The sequence below is a fragment of the Xiphophorus hellerii genome, chromosome 5 (assembly GCF_003331165.1).
Source record: "Xiphophorus hellerii strain 12219 chromosome 5, Xiphophorus_hellerii-4.1, whole genome shotgun sequence".
In the NCBI taxonomy this organism is placed as follows: Eukaryota; Metazoa; Chordata; class Actinopteri; order Cyprinodontiformes; family Poeciliidae; genus Xiphophorus; species Xiphophorus hellerii.
The window spans coordinates 14,662,922-14,681,594 of NC_045676.1; the positions used below are offsets into that span (position 1 = coordinate 14,662,922).

Sequence of the window (18,673 nt, forward strand, 5' to 3'; positions counted from 1 at the left end):
CTCCTTTCAGAATGAGTTGTTTTAGGGCATCTGTCAATTTAAATCCAAATAAGATACAACTGGCCACACCACCCAACTTGTTTTTTACACTCGCACGTCATACATGTAAAAATGGCTGCAAAAAGGTGTGCAATTGTACAATTGTAGCTAGACCTTTGACCCTGAGTCAGAAGCAGGGGAAGTGGAGCCTCCTGCACAACCATAAAGGATGCAGCAGTGGTTTCTGAATGGTAAGTCAATGGCAAAACACTTGTCCTTCACCAGCCACTGTACCGTGCATACAGGGTTGGAGGGAAAGAAAAGTTACTGAAATGAATAAATAGACAGATGTGAACCCACGTGGGCTGATAGGTGAGGGGCTGGGCTCGAATGGGGTTGCTAGGCAATGGGAGAGGGCCTTCCTTGTGACTTAATAGGTTTTTGAAATGGCTTGTTTTACAGACAAAAAACATTAACTTACTGCCAGAAAATGTCTGCATGATGTTTTTAAGTGCTTGTTCTGTTGAAAAGAAGAGACCCAAGTGGAAGTACAAAAACATGCAAAAAGTCAAATTTGCATAATAGGTATCCTTTAAGCTAGAGTTTGTCTGCAGTGGCATCCAAGCCATGATGAATGATTCTGTGGATGGAGACGCTAAGGCAAAGGGTGATAATTAACTGACAAATTAACTGGTACAAATCAATTTATCTTCTTGTTGGAATCCTTCTATCTAATTAGTTTCCAAACACACATGCCACTTGTTCAATAAATAATCGCCATACAAGTGAGTTCATTATATTATCTACCTGTCAATGATTTGACGGCAACTGGCACATTTTGTTAAACCCAAGAACTTTTGTCACATACAAATCAAATATTTTATGACAACCATGTAAAATACAATTAAATACATCTGAAGAAGAAAATTGATTGAAAACAAAAATTTTTTGAATAGATGTACTCAAAAAACTGATCAGTTGCTTTGTGCTATTTAGGATGTTATTAGGATGTGAAAGCATGCTATTGGGAGGTTATAATTAATGCTGATTTAATAAAAATGACAAAAAATACAAAAACAAATGTAATTTCTAACAAATTATATTTGATTTCATTTGATTGCATAGAAAGGTATGGCTGCTTTAAATTTAAAGTCAGAAACATTCTTCTGAAATGTCAACTTTAAAATTTTAATATCAGCTCTTGATTGTACAGATGTATTGTAGGCCGACCTCTTTTCTATTTTTTTTATTAAAGGCAATCATTGTCTGTTGTGTTTACGTGAAGTTTAATAAGTCAAAATGAAGCAGAATAAGTAAAAGTTAAACATTTTATTCGAGAAACTAAAATACAAATACTTAATTTGTGTAACAGTATATTTAAAATGATTAGAATTAAACCTTTTTGATAAAAAAAAAAGTTAAATTTTCACAATTTAAAAATGTTCTTAATTTATATGCAGGGGAAGAAGATCATATATATATATATATATATATATATATATATATATATATATATATATATATATATATATATATATGTTGCATGGTTCAGAATTTATATATATATATAAATTCTGAACCATGCAACACCCTCTACTTTTATGTTTGTTGTTTTAGCTGTTTAATCTGTGCATCTAAGTTACCAAAGTTATTGTTGTTTTTCAGTGCACCCAAATTGTTATATATATTATATATTTTTTAAATTATATCATTCTTTTTGTATGTGATTTTATCGTTTCTGATGGGCAAGATATTGATTTTTGTCTCCGTTTTTCCTCCTGTCACGTAAATTTGACGCTGAGCGCTGAAAGTTATATTAAACAGCGAGAGGGAGTCGGCTAGGGGCGCCATCAGCCCGCACCTGTGCGCATCCACATGTGACATCGCTCATCCGAGCAACACCAACTAACGGGCGGAGAGCTTTTACCCACCCCGTGATAGCTGATGCCCGAGAAAAAGGCTGTTTGTGTCAATCAACCCCTACCTCTCTCTCGTATCCCTCTCTCTATTCCTCCTTCCCCCATCCCCTCCACGTTTTCTCCCTCTGTCGCCTCCGCTAGTCGGGCGCTTACAAACCAGCAGCCTTTACGCGCGGCAGCCAGTCGTCAGCGGGCAGCCGGATGCGTCGAAGCTCCGCCGCATAACGAGCTGAGATTCACAAACAGATATCGTAGTGTAGGGCGGGATAGCAGGCGGGAGGGGAAGAGAAACAGAAGTGTGATGAATCGGGGGAGGAGAGACGATCATTCCGACTGGACGACCCTGCTGCTTTTGTAGAGACGGGGAAGAAAGAGAGGAGGGGGGCGAGAGATGGCACAACGCCTCAGCATCCAAAACACACGGGTGCACCACCGAGACTGGAGCCCCGGACCCATCACCGGCACCAGCAGCAGTAGCAGCAGCAGCAGCACGTTCACCGCTCCACCGCCTCGCTTCCTCCAGCACGGCAGCCGCTCAGCCCGGGTTAGAGGTAAGTGGGCGAGTCTGTGCAGGTTCCCGAACATTAACTACAACAGCGTGAAGCGGGACGGAAAACTGTTGAGTTACGTGTTATTAGAGTTTGCAGGAATTTGCTGCTATTGGATTAGAAGGTGCATTAAATCAAATTATTCAAAGAAGAAAAACAATACGAGACGAGTAAATTAAGTCAAACAGGGCTGTTTTGTTTTGCCTCTTTCCATTGTTTACACTATGCGCGGCACCACTGAATTACTTGTTAAAACTATAATCCTACATTAAGACAACAATTAAATAATAACAAATTGCTAACCGATAGAAAAAAACAAACGACGATATTTTATCTTTTTTTGGTTTAAGCAACTAAAGTTGCTAATCTGAGGGAAAAACTTCCACGTGAAGTCATTTTTTAACCGGTGCGAGCGCCCTCTTGTGTCTTAGCGAGAAAGCCTAGTTGTACCTTTTATTAACATGTTAAATCAGTCTTCCATTCAGTCAGAGCTCCAACCATCAGCTTTCATAAACCGCCTCCACTGTTGCCTAAAGCACCGTTTATTCCTAAAGAGTAAAGAGCGTCTCTTTCATCGCCGCCTCCTTTTCTCTGAATCTCAGACAGGAGATTCTGACAGTTTGATAACCTTGAATTAAAATTGTAAGCATTTTAGGTATTTCAGTCAGATGACTTCCAGTGTGCAGCAAAAAATTGGAGAAGAGTCAGCGCTGCACCATATATTCAGCCAAAGACACTTATTACGCATAAGCTTTCTTTCGTACATAAATATTAAAGAAAGCTTCCGTAATTATGTGTGGGAAAATCTGATTGGTTTTGATAAATTTTTATAACTGTGGTATACTTTGATACCTATAGCTGATGTATGATATGTAACAAGATTTCTTTGGGGAGAGTATTTTTATGAAAGCGCTATTTAGCTCATCTCACACTTACTGGCATAAGTAATGCCGTTTTCATCCTTGTCCTGGTAGCTCTCCAAAGAGCAGTTACATTTTTTGCTCCCCCTTTCTCATTTACTGATCTAATATTTCAGGAGTATGGCTGGAATCCCTCCTCTTTGACCTTCTCCCTGCTTGTGTTCCCTAAAAGTGAAGAACAAGAAAAAGGGAGAGATGGAGAATCTAAGAAGAGGCCATTGATATTCAAACTGAAAGAACTGGAGGAGATGGGCACAGAGAGAGACAGAACAGGAGGAGGAGGAGAGAAAAAGCGAGAGAAAGAAAGAGATGCTGTGGGATCTTTTCTTCTCCCTGGCTCCCGGCACATACATTAAGATGCTAATCCTGCTCTTTTTTGTCTGTTTCTATAATTCATTGCGTTTTGTTCCTTTCTCCTTCTCACTTTTCTCGCTCTCTCTCATTCTCGCACTTCTTTTCCTCTGTGCTGTCATGGGCCTCCCTCCCTTCAGATTAGTGCTCTTGGCAAAAGGATTCCAGCTCTAATTTTGTGGTATTTCAAATGATTAGGTTCAGAAATAGGACAGAGGTGCTCAGAGTTTGGCACAATTAGAGGAAATCTCTGCGGAGCTTTATGGGACTGATTAGTTGAGCTCCTATTCACCTCCCTGCAAGACAACATTAACACACAACCAGCTGTTGTTTATTTGTGTGGATTAAATTTTGTGTCATGTTTTAACTGGGATGTCATTTTGCATGTATGCGTGTGTATGTGTGTGTGTCAGAGGCTGGCTAAGCCCTGAGGATGCAAGTTGTTTTCAATCAGTTCTGTAGTTACCAGCTGTGCCCTCACATTCCCCAGGGTGGCACAGTCTAGGTACACACTCACTCACAAATACACACAGAACTAATGCAGGATATTCAACCTTGTGCAATGAATTTATTATTTTTCTTTTATTCTTGTCCCCGTCTCTGCAGATATTTGTCAATCCCTCTATGCGACTCCTCTGTGACGACCTGAAGCTAAGGAACCTCGGCTGTGTTTCTTCAATCAAGACCCTTCTTCCAAAATCCAGCTCTGCTTCCTTACTCACCTGCCATGGTGACATGACATACCCCTGAGTGGCTATGCTCCTGTCTTGCACACACTGACAATCTCTTGGGTTTTCCTAAACCTCTAGACACCTGTGAAACTGAAAAAGACATCTATTAGTTTGACGGACAGTACCTCCGCAGTTCGAGATGACAGTGGCTGTGAGATTCCGGCGCCATTTACGTAGACTCCTGCTCCTTCTGGCCTCATGCTGCCTCATTTCCCTGCTCCTATCTGCCTATTTCCTTTTCTCAAACTCTTCCCCCTCAATGCATCTTGGACAATCAGCCGAGCCTGCCTGCTCCCAGCCGCTTTCCATGTCTCCGTACCGTCAGCTCCCCTACCCGTACCCTCCTAACCCTCCGCACACACATGTCCACACTGATCCGGTGGTGCTAGTACTAGTGGAGTCACAGTACTCTCAGTTGGGCCAGGACATCATGGCCATACTGGAGTCGGCCCATTTTCAATTTCGGATGGAGATAGCCTCAGGAAAGGGGGACCTTCCACCGCTGACAGAGAAAGGCCGGGGACGGTATTCGCTCATCATTTATGAGAATCTTTTGAAGTATGCACATGCAGATACATGGAACAGACAGCTGCTGCATCAATATTGCACTGAGTATAGAGTTGGCATTATTGGCTTCTACCGCTCCACAGAGAATTCCCCCTCTGTGCTCAAACTGCGAGGCCTACCTCTTGTTCTAAGAACCAACCAGGCACTTTGGGACTGCTGTGTGGTGTCCAGCTCACCGCTCCTCCATTTGACCAAGCCTGGCACAGATAGAGGGGCCCTACCTGGGGAGGACTGGACCTCGTTCTCGTCTAATCACTCCACATATCAGGCTGTGCTGTTAGCACGGGCTAAAGAGGGAGCGGGGGCAGGCAGCGGAGACAATGCTGGACCTGGTTTCAGCCTCGGCCTCCAGGCCACAGTGGTGCAGGACATGGGGCTGTATGACGGAGTGAGACGAGTACTCTTTGGCCAGGGACTGGGCTACTGGCTCCACAGACTCATCCTGGTGGATGCCATCTCCTACCTCACAGACAGAAAGCTTACCCTGGGCCTGGACCGGCATGTTCTGGTGGATATAGATGATATTTTTGTCGGCAAAGAGGGAACACGCATGAACGCCAAGGACGTGAAGGTATCGGATGATGAGTGTGGGATAATATGCATTAGAGAAAGACAGAGACGGATAGAGGATGAATTAATGTTGGGTCAGTAGTATTAGACTGCGCCCCTGAGTCAGGTATCAACTTGTTAAATCCAGTAATCAATTGCTGTGCAATGATGAAGATAAGGAAGGGTTTCTCTTTGAATTGTAAGCCACCTTAGTAGAGGATTGTTTCGGGAGATTTTTTTAAGAGTAATGTGTGAGAGTCTATGTGTGCGATGCCTCTTTGTGTTTGCATCAAGTGCATATTTGTCGGGGTTGCAACAACAGAGCATTTTCAAGTGGGGGTTTTAGCCAGAAGAGAGGCCATTTAGGGGAACAAAGATGTGGTGTGAAAGGCGGAAAGAGGAGGGGGGTGAGTAAGAAAGAGAGGTAGTGAATGAAGCAGTGAGAAGATGAATGGCTCTTATTCCTCTTTTCCCACGTTCCTCCTTTTAGGGAAACTAAAGGAGAGTCAGCTGCACCGCTCGCCTCTCGAGATAGCTATTGTTTCAGCACACGCTCGTCCAAGCAAGTACACCAAAACAGGCAGATGTGCTTTCCGTGCTCATGTTTACATGCAACAAGAGCACTGTATTTGCAGAAGTTTAAAATACTGATTCATGTTATAATGTATTATTTATGATAAAAAGGCTTTTCATGTTTTTTAGAGGTAGGCTGAGCTGTTTTGGGCTATGAACTAAGAACAACAGTGTTTGCCCAGCTCACTGCAGGCATACAAAAGAGAAAAGTGGGTTTATGTGACTTTCCTTTTCTCTCTAGCTGTTTCTTAAATCACTGTTAGATAGTTATTAAACTGACATACTAACATTTTTATCATTGTTCCCATGATTTAAAATTTATTTCAGTGAGATACTATGCAAAATGCTGGGATAAAAGTACCATTCATTCACTTAATTATTCACTAATTGTTGTCCTTCCCTCACTTGTTGCCAGTCAGGTGGATAAAAAGGGAACATTTCCTCTTGCTTACAGAAGAGAGAAATTCTGCTGTTCAGAAATACAATTTTGAAAAAAAGGACATTTTTGTGACAAGAGTTACAGCTGGTGAGCTTAATTAATACAATATATGTTTTAGTTTATGGTTTACACCTCATCAGTTGTTAACAAGTAGATCTGTAATAGCCTTCAACGTATTGTTGAATCCCACAGATATTAACATTCTCAACTTGCGTTGTTTAAATATGATGAGGGGATCCATCTGAATTATGATGGAACTAGACTTTAACACAAGGGCTGGCCAGAGGTTGGGTAAAGATTTAACATTGTTCCATATATTAATGAAGATAAATATTCTGTTTCTCTTACCTGCTACCTAAACAACATGCCTTTTTGACAACTTTCTCATGTTCATCAACCATTCTCTCAGTTCCAAAAACCTACTCTTATTATCAGTTAGCCTATTGATTTTTCTCACCTTCCTTTTGTCTGCTTGGATTTGGAGAGTAACAAATTAACAGTCATTTGTTCCTCTTAAATGTTCTTTTACTCATGCATCTTTTGTATTTACCTCATGCATCTCTGTGTTCTCATTTAAATTCTACATGTTTTGACTATAGCCTACATGCACTTGAAGTGCTGCTGAACTGCTGTAGTTCTTATGTTCAGCTGTGGAAGGTGCCACAGATAAAATCTGCATGTATTCAACAACTGGTAAGGGAGGAGAAGAGTTTAAAGAGAGAAGTTATTTCCTAATACATTTTTCTCTATAAAGAATGGCCTCATAACTAACTATTTAGCAGTTCTTTTTTACTTTTAATGATTCCCTCTCTGTTTTTATTCACACATACATATGCTGGGAAAAACTAACATCCTTTCACACGCTACTTCTCTGCTCTTCTTCCTGTTTGGTATGTGCCACCCGCCGACTGTTACAAAAATGTTGAGGTGTGGGTTTTGCCAGAGGGCCCGGCCACTTCCCTCCACTAACAGCCTGAGCAGGTGCACATGTTGTGTGCGTCAACTTGCACATGGACTTAAATGACAATCTTAAATCATGTCTGTCCTTATTTTCTTTCTTTTTTTTTTTTTACTGTAATCAGTGCTAGATGCTGTGACTTGTTAATCACTTTTCATAGGTTTGGGTGTCCAATCAAGTTCAGTTGGTTCCCCCCAGTATTTGACAGACTGCTAGCCAACCAAGAATTTATTTGTTTTTGGGCTTTGTAACAATGTGTAAAGCTAAACATTTAGCTTTATCCCCAACTCTGACTAGTTAGGGAACCATTTTGATTAAATTCTCACAACCTCACTTCCAAAACTTCAGCAATCCCTTCAAGAAGAGTTATGTTCTAGGCTACAACTGTTTGCAACCAGAAGTGTTTCCCAAAAGTGATACTGCTAAATAACCTATGCTTCAACACTTATTTAGACGAAATTGTTGCTTTTATCCTTCCTGGCAGGTGATAGAGGAAATTTAGTGATCTGTTCTTTATTATAAGTTAGGAAGAGGATGTGAGAATGGGCAAAAAAAAAGAAAAGAAAAGAAAATATGCAGTCAAAGCTGAAATGGAGAGAAAAAAATTCTACCCCTGAATATGAAAAAAAAAAATGTTGGCAAAAAGATAAGAGAGTGCATTTTCCCTCTCCCACTCACACACATCCTGTGCACCATATTATTGTGCATGTACAGTACATGCTCACAAAATGAGCACACAAGCACTCTCTAGTTGGAGTTTTCATTTTAAGTCTGCCTGACTCTTCAGCTTTGTAGCATAAATATACATGAGGGTGAACTAGTGCCATAACAGAAGGGAAGGGAGATGGGGAAATAGGAAGATGGAGGGAGAGATGGAAGAGATGGACAGAGAGAGGGTCAGCATAAAAGTGCAGGCAGTGCCTTTTAAAACACTTCCTTCACATATTGGGATGGTTGGCAATCACAAAGAGAAAGACTTTCTTTTACAAAAACTACCAGGATTAAGTAGTTAGAGGGAAAGAGGAGAGGCAGCCCAAGGTGCCTGTAGAGGAGCTTGTAGCAAACTTAGCTATTTCAGTGAAACAAAATGCTGAGGGGAAATGAGGGAATAGAGTAAGGTAAGCGGCAGAGTAGAAATATTTTTAGCAGCTCTTGCCTTATTGATGGCGAGCCTCAGGTAGAGTTGTCAGATTACAGTATGGTTGTGTGAGCTAGGGTAAACAAGGTATTATAAGTGTGACATCAACAGATTCATTTCAGATTTTTATATCTCTTTGTTGGAAGTAATTTATAATAAATAATCTTGGTTAGATGTCAGATACTTTTTAGGTGAAAATTGGTGCTATAGGCACCTTCTGTTGTTACATGTTGTGAATGTACAGGTTGGTGACTGATATTTGAGCTGTAAAATGCTAAAGTTAAGATCTAATTTGTTGACTAGATAATGCCACAGGCTGTAGCTTTAATTGTAATTGTTTGCCAGTTACAGGTAGAAACATTTGTTGGATAATGTACTAAGTGGGTTTTTTTGTTCAGAAGTTGGAGGTGTCTTATGAGTTGTCTTGCCTGCAGTAAATCAGCGTGAGTTCAGACATCAGGAAGAACTTCACCAGGGAGTCTACCTAATTGCTTCTCACAGCAGGTCAATTTGAAGACTGAGTTTCTGCCAACAAAAACAACATAAACGTAAAACTATTCTAAGTATTTGAATGAACAACCTATTACGTCTGTCTCCTCTCCACGAGACAGTTGCTTGTGTTGTCAGGAAGGTTGTCAAATAAATTGATATATTGGTATATCTGACATTAACTTGCGTCAAAATTGCTAAACTGAACAATTCTTGTCTGCTCAAATTATTGCACTTCTTGCAGCAGCAGCTCTGCAATAACAGAGACGCTCAGCCTCCCTGCAGTCACTCATCTGACCAAAACGATAGGCCACTGCTGGAAGTTTTAAACTACGCAAACATGGCAAGTACATCCCGGGGGGGAAAAAAAACCCATATGCGTTCCTCCTTAGGTGACAAGCGTTGTTCCGAGGTACTTTTCTCATGAGGCTGCTGGGTGTTTTTCATGAAAGAAAATACCCAGCAAAATTACCAGAAAGATAGAAATAGTTCAGGCTGCTGAATACATTTGCATGGATCAGATCCTTGTGTACGGTACTTAGTTAAAAATATGTTTTGTATGCTCCAGATTCGCGTTTGTTTTGAAATGCAATTTTAGTACAAAATTAACCTTTATTTGTCCCAGGCTGTTGACACTCAAATTGAAGCAAACACTGGCACACTAAAGATAAAGAGGTGAGGTGGCACTTTTAAATTATATATGTCTTTTAACAAGTACAAAAATATTACTTACGTACTTTTTGATAGAAAATGTTTTAAAAATGTACATTGTAATTCATTATATATTTTGGAGCTAACTAGTAAAAAAACCCTTTTATTTTTAAAATTTTGCAGCGATTTTGAGTTTTTAATATTTTTCTTACTGTTTATTTAAGTATTGTGGCAACCCTAGTTGTTAGTATTTTGGGAAACGAATGCCACATGGCACTGACACTCTGAAGAAGTCAAAACAGCATGTTTTACTTATTTCCTGGGTTTTCATACATTTAGTCTTTGGAATGCAACACATTCAGGCAGTGGTATTTTTTTTACAGGAAAGTCAAATAGATTTTAATTCTATTTTGTTTGAAAGAAATCTGTTTAATTCAAAAGCACTTCATTATTTCACATTGCTACCACAATTATTTTGAAAATTATTGATTTCAGAAGCCTTTTATTCTTGCTGAAATGATGGATGAAAGATTTTTCAGGTTTAATATATTATCATCAGCTATCACATAGGATGGTAAAATATTAGACTAATTAGAGTGTACTCTTTATGCCTATGCAAAAAAAATTATTTTTTAGCTTTTTAAATTTTGAACATTTTACATACTCACTTCACTCAGTTCATGATTTCTCATGGGGTTCAGTCAATTTAGATAAACCACAATCTATGAATTCTGGTTTTTCTATAAAAGTGATGGCAATAAAGTCATTTTTAGGCGTTTTCCTGTACACTTTACATCAAAAAAGACAAAAAAAACATCAAAAAGAAGGACAGAAGATAAAGTTTTAGTGCGAAAATATACAACATGGAGGATGGAAATATTATTCTGGCATTGTATAATTATTTAGCAGTTACAAGATACCAGATGGTAAAACATTTAACAATGAATAAATAGGAATTACACACAAACAATGTGAACATGTAAAATGTGCCTGGAGGCTGATAAACAGTTAAAGTGGAAACTTCGTCACAGTGTTTGAGGAATCCTCGTTTACCTCAGAAAAAAGTCACATGCTGGTTGAAATAGGATGGGAGACGGGATCGAGGCAAGGCCAATTTAAATGCCACCCTTCCTTTCTTCATTAGTCTCACCCCCACCTGTTCCTGCAGTGACAAACAATATCCTTACCCCACTTCTGTCTGCGCACGCTCACTCTCACACACATCTGCTTTACCTCTATTAAAATGATTCACAGGAAGGCACCCCACTCATGACATTTCTCAAAATGAGGAACGATGTCAGTCAAAACCCATATACAATGATTCTCAAGCCTTTGCTGGTGTTTTTTCCAACCTGTGCATGCAGGCGGCAGCGATGGGTCAGATCTCCTTCTGCCTTACATTCTTCTTCTCTCCTTGCTCACTTAAGTCATTGATTATCACTGGGCTGTTTGTATGCCTCTCTAACATTTCTTCTCTTCCTCTCTCTACTTGATCTTTCTCTTTCTCTCTCTGAGGTGTCTTCTTCAGGGGTGTTATCTAAGCTTAGATGAAACACACCTTCTACATAGATTGTGTGGCTGAAAGGTATTTTCTTGTTAGACCTTACTGCAATAACTAAGGTCAGACAGAGACTCGATACCTGATTTTAAAACTGACCTCTTTGTAAATTCTGTCTAAAGTATTTAAACCATTTGAATTTTTCTTTATTTTTTCACATTAAGACCCCAATGAAGTCTGCTAGGCTTTTATTATATTAATTCAATATATGATAGAAGAACAGCTATTTTTATTTTTTGTAAATGCAACATGAAAAGTAGTATGCACATTTGCCTACAGTCACCATCTTTCTGAAGGTATTAGAAGTACAATCCAGTGCATTGTTGCCAGGACAATCATGGACTCCATGTATGCTCTTTAAGAGTGGCAAGAAGAGATACATGCTCACAGTTTGTCACAAGCCATGATGGCAACACAACTACAACTGCACATGAGCTTAAAACATTAATATTCATTATAAAACTAGGGAGTGGCAGCATTATGCTGTAGAGATGCTTTTCTTCAGCCTAGATAGGAAAGCTTATTATAGCTTATAGGAAGATGGATGGAGCTAAATAAAAGGTAATCCTGAAAGAAAACTCGTTGGAGGCAGCAAGAGACTGGAACGGAGATTCACCTTGCAAGTGGCCAACAAGAGCTACAAATAAATAGTTTAGATAATTTGTTGAAATGGCCCAGTTGAAGTCCAGACTTAAGCAAAATTAGGAATCTGTGAATTGATTCTCACAGACCCTCTTCATCCAATCTGATTTCAGATTTCAGTCTGCAGATGCACGGTGCTGACAGAGACATAACCTCTGTCAAGACAGAGGTTATGTGCAGCTGCCAGTGGTGTTTCTCCGAAGTATTGTCTAAACGGTTCTGAGTACAAATGCATTTCACACTTTTCTGATTCTTCTTTCAGTAAAACTTTACCTGCACTTTGCCTATTGCAGGTATTAGAATTTTGAGTTTTGTCAGCCTCGAGAAAAGAAAAGAAGATAATTGATGCTGTTGTTTTTTCACTTATTATAATTTGGGTGCACAGGTATTAATTCTACATAGTGTTCTATCACAGAAAGTCTGTTTTGCCTGAAGCACTGAACAAAAAACTTGTTTCAACGTCTCAGATCTTACACTGCCAAAGGGTTCAGTTATTTTCCATTTGACTGCACCACAAACAATGAATGAATAGATGCTTGAAATTCACACATATCAGTGTTTGGCCTTATTTTTTTTAAAATCCCTTTGTGATTATTTTTTGTCATACTTCTTACTGAAAAAAAAAAAATCTCTCACAAGAATGGTGTTACCCAGAATGGGCTCAGTTCTCATTTCTTTGAAGTGTTTTGGCTTGGCATTGTGTCATTTATGCTGCTGCTCAATTTGGAGTTAATCTTTAGAACTAATTAAGTCAATCACACAAAGCTTTTTCTCTTGGTATCAGTTTAGTTTAGTTTTTTTTTCCAAATGCCATTTCATAGTTAATGAAAGAAAAACATAAACATTCAATAAAAGATTTAAGAATCACACAGGAAGGGAAGGAAAGGAGAAATAAACACATAGAGAGAGACAATTGTTATTTTTGTTGTATTTTGGGATAATTATGTAAATAATATATATTTTTTATATTGACGATGACAAACACATAAAGTGTAAAAAATGTAATATAGTTGTCCAAAAAATATGTTTGGCTGTTTTGTTTTATTTAAATTTGTGCCAAGTTGTTATACTTTGACTTTGAGCCATAAATTTTCTTCATGCAAAATGAGGGAAGTTTAACACTTGGAGCAATCACTAAGGCTAAACTCCTTTAGGGCTTACCCAGCAGGAGTGTAGCTGCTTAACTGTGATTGAAACCTAACACTGACCACCACCTACAAGATAAAACATGGTGGTGGCAGCATCATGCTGTGGGGATGCTTTCATTTGGCAGGGACAGGATGTTGACGAGTTGGCAGAGTTTTTCTTCCCATTAACACAAAGACCGGACATAGACAGGGCTAAATTGGAATTGTTTAGATCAAATCACATTTCTGTCTTAGAGTGTCAAAGTCACTTCTATTTTGCGGAACAATAAAAAAATTAGATTTATGTGGAGGAGGTTTTTTTTTTTTAAACACAAGGCGAAAAAGCCATAGCATAAACACTCTGTGTAATGTTTTTGTCCACAAAAGAAATCCTAATTGGTCATTTTGTTTCATTAATATCTTTTTAAGGGATGGTTTTCCACTCTAAATAAACTCTGAGGCTGTGGCTATGTGCCATGAATTTTCCTCCGCAAAATGAGGCAGGTTTTGCAGTCGCACCAATCACTCAAGCTAAAATCCTTGAGGGGGCTGCCAAGTAGAATTTAGCAGGAGGATAGCGACACCAAAGAGACCACAAGTACCTCGGATACATAAATGCAAGTTAATAGATGAATTTGTAAAATGCTTAAACATGGAAAAAGCTCTGCTGAGTTGTATCTCACCCGAGGGACTTTAGGAGAGACGGTATAAACGGGGCTGAGTGCTGGGAAGACTGGCATTAACTGGAAAGGCGCTCTTTCCTCTCATCAAATAGAGATGCCTGACCCAGTTAAATTTGCGGGTCTAGCGTTAATATAACACACACAGACATGCACGCACAGATATGAGGCATTCATGCAGATGAATCAAAAATTTTGATTTACGTTTGCTTTTCAAATATGTCTAGTTTTCTTTTTTTTTTTTTTTCTCCCTCTCCTCACTTCTAAATCTGCTGGTGCATTAAATCCCACTTGCAACAAAATATATTTTTTTAATTAATTTGCTATTTTAGATTCCCCTAGCAAGGCTTAAGATCATTAAAGGAAAAGAGGAAAGCAGTGCAATGTAGAGAATGACAGAATGGGGATATGGTGCAGAGGTGGTTGGCGTAAGGGGTTTTGAAAGGCAGTGAATGCCAGCTGTCCAGATGCCTGTCTCCCATCTGTTTGAACCCCAACATCTATCTGGCACCACTTCCACAGCTTACCACACACACATGCATACAAGTACACATAAACAGACGTGCTGTCACTCGCATCCGCGCTGAAACAAAAACAGCATTGCCTCTCACATTAGCCTTGTGTGGGGGCTGAAGGATTGGGCGCAGAAACCGCAGTTTTTGGAAACTGCTAATGCTGGTGTGTGTTTACTTTCGTCCCTGTCACGATCACTCATATGGTTAACTGTCCTACGTTATGCGTATCCAAACTTCCCTACTTACTTTTGAAGTAGCTCTTAGGGGCTATTTTAAAACAATTCTTAGCTTTGAGCTTGAAGTAAACTCGGCACGCTGAGATTGGCTTTCTGAAACAAGGCACAGTTCCCCTCAGACAGACAAGTCAGAAGGAAATCTTTCAGATCCATGCAGCTGGTATAAAATTTATTCAAATTTCAAATTGCCCCTTAAGTAAAGGGACCCTGTTTATGAAGTTGATACATGGAATTGTCTGTGATAGCTGACTTACAATGTTATATTAGTGATTATGGTTGCTACCATCACAGTCTCTGTGTTTATACTTTTGAGAGTGGACAACCTTACCGTAACATTTTCAAGAGGCTCCCGAGGTTGAAACGAGAAATAGAAGAAACAAAGCAACCTTTATGTATTCCATTGACTCTTCCTGTTATCTACTGAAAACCTCACTCATTCTCTCTCACATCCTGAATGAACTGTAGACATGCTTTGCATGTTGTAGAAAATACAACTTCCTTTCTAAATAGGTCCTCTCTGATGTCATTTTTAAACTTTGAGTTTTCAGACCAAATATTGTTGTTTTGACTGCGATTTCTTGCACCAATTGAGTTTTTGTGGTGCATCTCCACAGGTTATTTGATGTAAAATGTTAGGGTGCTCCAAACTAGACATTCTAATGATTTCTCTGTCACTAACATAGCTGGAGCAGAGGCAAAAAATGGTTTGATGAAATACACACAGAATGGAGGGAAAAGGCTAAGATTATAACACAGAGATAAAATTGTACTTGCTTTAGTAAGAGATTTTTTCATAAATTAAGTTTCAGTAACAGTGCCAACTGGTAACACAAATATAACATATAACAATTTAGTACAATACTAAATTACTATAAACAAAAATTAAAAAAATGTGTAATTATGAGTAGGTGTACATTTATCCTTTTCTGCTTTTAAATGGGAATCTTAACATATTTACAAGATGTTAGGCTTGATAAGATTAGTCTACTTCACCAGTTAAAGTCACTTTCTGACTTTAATGGCACTTCAATAGACAGAATTTCTTTTGCTGAGAAATATTAAGGTATTTTAATATGGACTCTCATGCCACAAAATCTTAATACAGTGCTAGTAAAGAATAGTGAATCAGTGTATAGAGTATTGCAAGAGAGGATGGTCCAGGAGATAATTCAACAGATGGAAAGAGTGTGTTCATGTACAGAGGTGAACAGAGAATTGACTGAGTGGAGCCGAGACATCTGGAGAAAGAGTTCTGCTGTCCTCATGGAGCAAATCCCTCCATAACTATCGCTGCTCAGAATGACAACCTGTCATTATTAACCCACCACACGTTGATGTTTTTATATATGCTGGCTTTGCTACAGTTTTTTATTATCAAGGTGTTGTTGATGTCTCAGGAGTTATTATGCAGTTCTCTAAGATTATTTTTGCAGATAAGCTTGAGGTTTGACAACTCTCTTGATGTCTACGCATTAGAAATCCCTGAGTTGTTTGAAGTTGGAAACCAATTCTTTGAAATGCAGCTTTCAAATGGTGTGATAATCATTTGTGGGTTGAAGCTTGGTTTAGACAAAACATCTGTGAACAGGTTCTTGCCTGTAAAAGTTTCACTGTCAAATGCATTTTCAGATATGAAGGGTTTTGCACTCTTTCATGTGGATATGAACGTGGATAGCAAAATGATAAATCTGTTGGTGAAACAGATTCAGTTTTCATTGTGCTTGTCTGAAGATCAGCTTTGTTTTGCTTTGTTATCTCTTTTAGTACGTCTTGCCAGTGGAAGCTTTTTCAGAATTTCTGAGGTTAAAAAATCTGCCCTCCAAACTACCCCTAAGGCTACTTAAGATTTTTCTGTCCTTGTCTTAATTTAAGCAATAACAAATGTCAAAAACAGTTTTTTTAGCCAACATGTCCCATCCAAACCTAGTTTAAGTCATACATATGTCAGTAGCAGATTCTCATGGTATGACTATCTTTGAGTAAAATTACTGGGGGTGCACCGATTTATCAACCAGATGATTTATTGATGCCAGTTTTCTTAATTTTAGGAGAACGCTGATTGGCTGACTGAGCTTATCTACCTTAGCAACTTGCTTCGTCTTCAGTACTTTACTTCTCCTGAGTTTGAGGTTCTATAATCAGTAAAACCCTCCTTTTCTTGTTGACAGCCTGCTTATAATCTGCATGTCTGGCTGGCTTACATCACTCCGTTACAAAGCTTAAGAAGTCTCCATCATATTTAAGTCATTTTGTGTGGCAGCATTCTGTTTACCAAATAGAAAAAAGAAATTCTGACAGAGATATTCCTCTGAGGATAACAAGTGGGTAACCATCAGAAACAGACCATGCTAAAACTTGTGTTTGCCTTTGAGCTTCCTATCAGTGCTACACTAAATCTAACAACATACCTCACTTGGTCAAAATCTAAAAACTGGGTACATCAGAGCTTGTTTAAAACAGCTTGTATTAAAAAGACAGTCATAAAAAAGATTTTGTAAAAAAATAAAACAAGAACATTTTCAATGTTCTCATAAACACTTCCTTAGAATGAGTAAACAGTAAAATCATCAATATATAGACGACTCAAACCTGGAGTGAATTAATGTACTTTTATAACAGACTCTTCAAAATCCAGTTCAGGATTTATAAAATCTGTGCTCTTTTGTGTAAACCCTGACCCTAAGCAAATAAATCCAACACATTTATGTTTCACAAAAACAATTGGCAAAGAGATTGCCAAAATCTCATTGCTCTCTTGAACCTAATATTGTGGCCTGAACAGATCGCCACACTCTAAATACTTAAATTTTTTCAGTGCCAACATTATCTTCTCTATGTCTATTCACAGAAAATTTGCCTGACTGGATAAGCAATACTCCACCTTTGAGTTTACTTGCTGCAAAAAAAGAGGAGATTACAAATAGTTTTTTTGCTAAGATTGACGGTGCTACACACAGAAAAACACAGCATTGTGTTGAAAAGTCAGATATAGGCGTAACAGATTGTCACAGTTTAAACTTAAAACATGCAAAAGCAGCTGTTATGTGTCCCACTAAGACGCCACAAATATCTATGGTGCGACTCTGCTGTTTTTTGTTAAAGATCTTAGTTGGCAGAATACAAATGAGATGTTTAAACTAATATATTGCACACTTGGTCACACCCCTCCACTCACTCTCACACATGCCAACACACGTTAATAATACATTTTGACCGAGCGCACTGGGGAATGTCTATTGAGTTACAATGCAAAGTGCTTAGCTACAAACTTAATTTAATTCTTAAGTCTTTGTAGCCTCACATTTGGCTCCGTGAGTGCACGTCCGCAAGACATAGAGGATGTCTTAGGGAAGGAGACAGGGGATCAGATTAGGGGATTGTGCACATCTGTCACCGTGCAGCCCATCTTCCACCATTAGATTAAAGCTAATGAAGACACTCCCTGCATGTGTCTGTGTATTTGTTAGTTTGGAAGACTCACTCTCAAGAGGAGAGGTGGTGAGAAGAAGGAGAGAGCGTAAGTGCCTGGAACCGGCTCTTTGCTCTGACTCCAGCTGCTCAGGTATCATAAATCAGGAAAGGTTCCTGGGGATCGATTAAAAGCAGCATGACAAAGATTTGTAGTTTGGGTTCGGCTCATGGCATAGGAGAAAGACCCAGATGACTGAATTATGAAAAGAAAAGTATGGGCTTTATTTATAAACAACAACCACACATACATATATAGATATATATGTATGTGCGTGTGTGTGTGTGGGAACAAGCAGCGAGAGGTGCCACAACAGCAAGAAGACGAAGTTGTAGAGTGCAAAAGAACAAGCAAGGGTATAGAGTCATAGAGGGAGAGGGAGCGATCTTTCTTCCATGCTGCTTCAGCCTTCCTTTCAAATTAGTACAACCCTGTCTCCTGAGAATGTGACATTTTCACGGAGCAAGCGAGGGAGAGATGGAGGTTCAGAGGAGGGTGGAAGGTGTGGAAGACAAATGCGGGAATTGGGGTGGGGGAGTGGGGCAGAGGAGGAGGCGCAGCAGAGAGGAGACAGCAGGTTCTCAGAGAGATGAGGAAGAAGAAGAGTGAGGGGAAGGCAGTGGCACAGAGGTGA

At 39.1% G+C, this 18,673-nt stretch overlaps 1 protein-coding gene across 2 annotated transcripts in view; it reads left to right on the plus strand.

Annotated features, from left to right (window-relative positions):
- Positions 1-1,886: 1,886 nt before the first annotated feature.
- ndst3 (N-deacetylase/N-sulfotransferase (heparan glucosaminyl) 3) overlaps positions 1,887-18,673 on the plus strand; it is a 51,947-nt gene continuing 35,160 nt past the window's right edge. For both annotated transcript variants that reach the window (XM_032563616.1, XM_032563615.1), the window contains exons 1-2: positions 1,887-2,449; positions 4,324-5,586. In XM_032563616.1, coding sequence (XP_032419507.1) covers positions 4,588-5,586 — 999 coding nt within the window. In that variant the 5' untranslated portion in view covers positions 1,887-2,449; positions 4,324-4,587. The remainder of the gene's footprint in view (positions 2,450-4,323; positions 5,587-18,673) is intronic.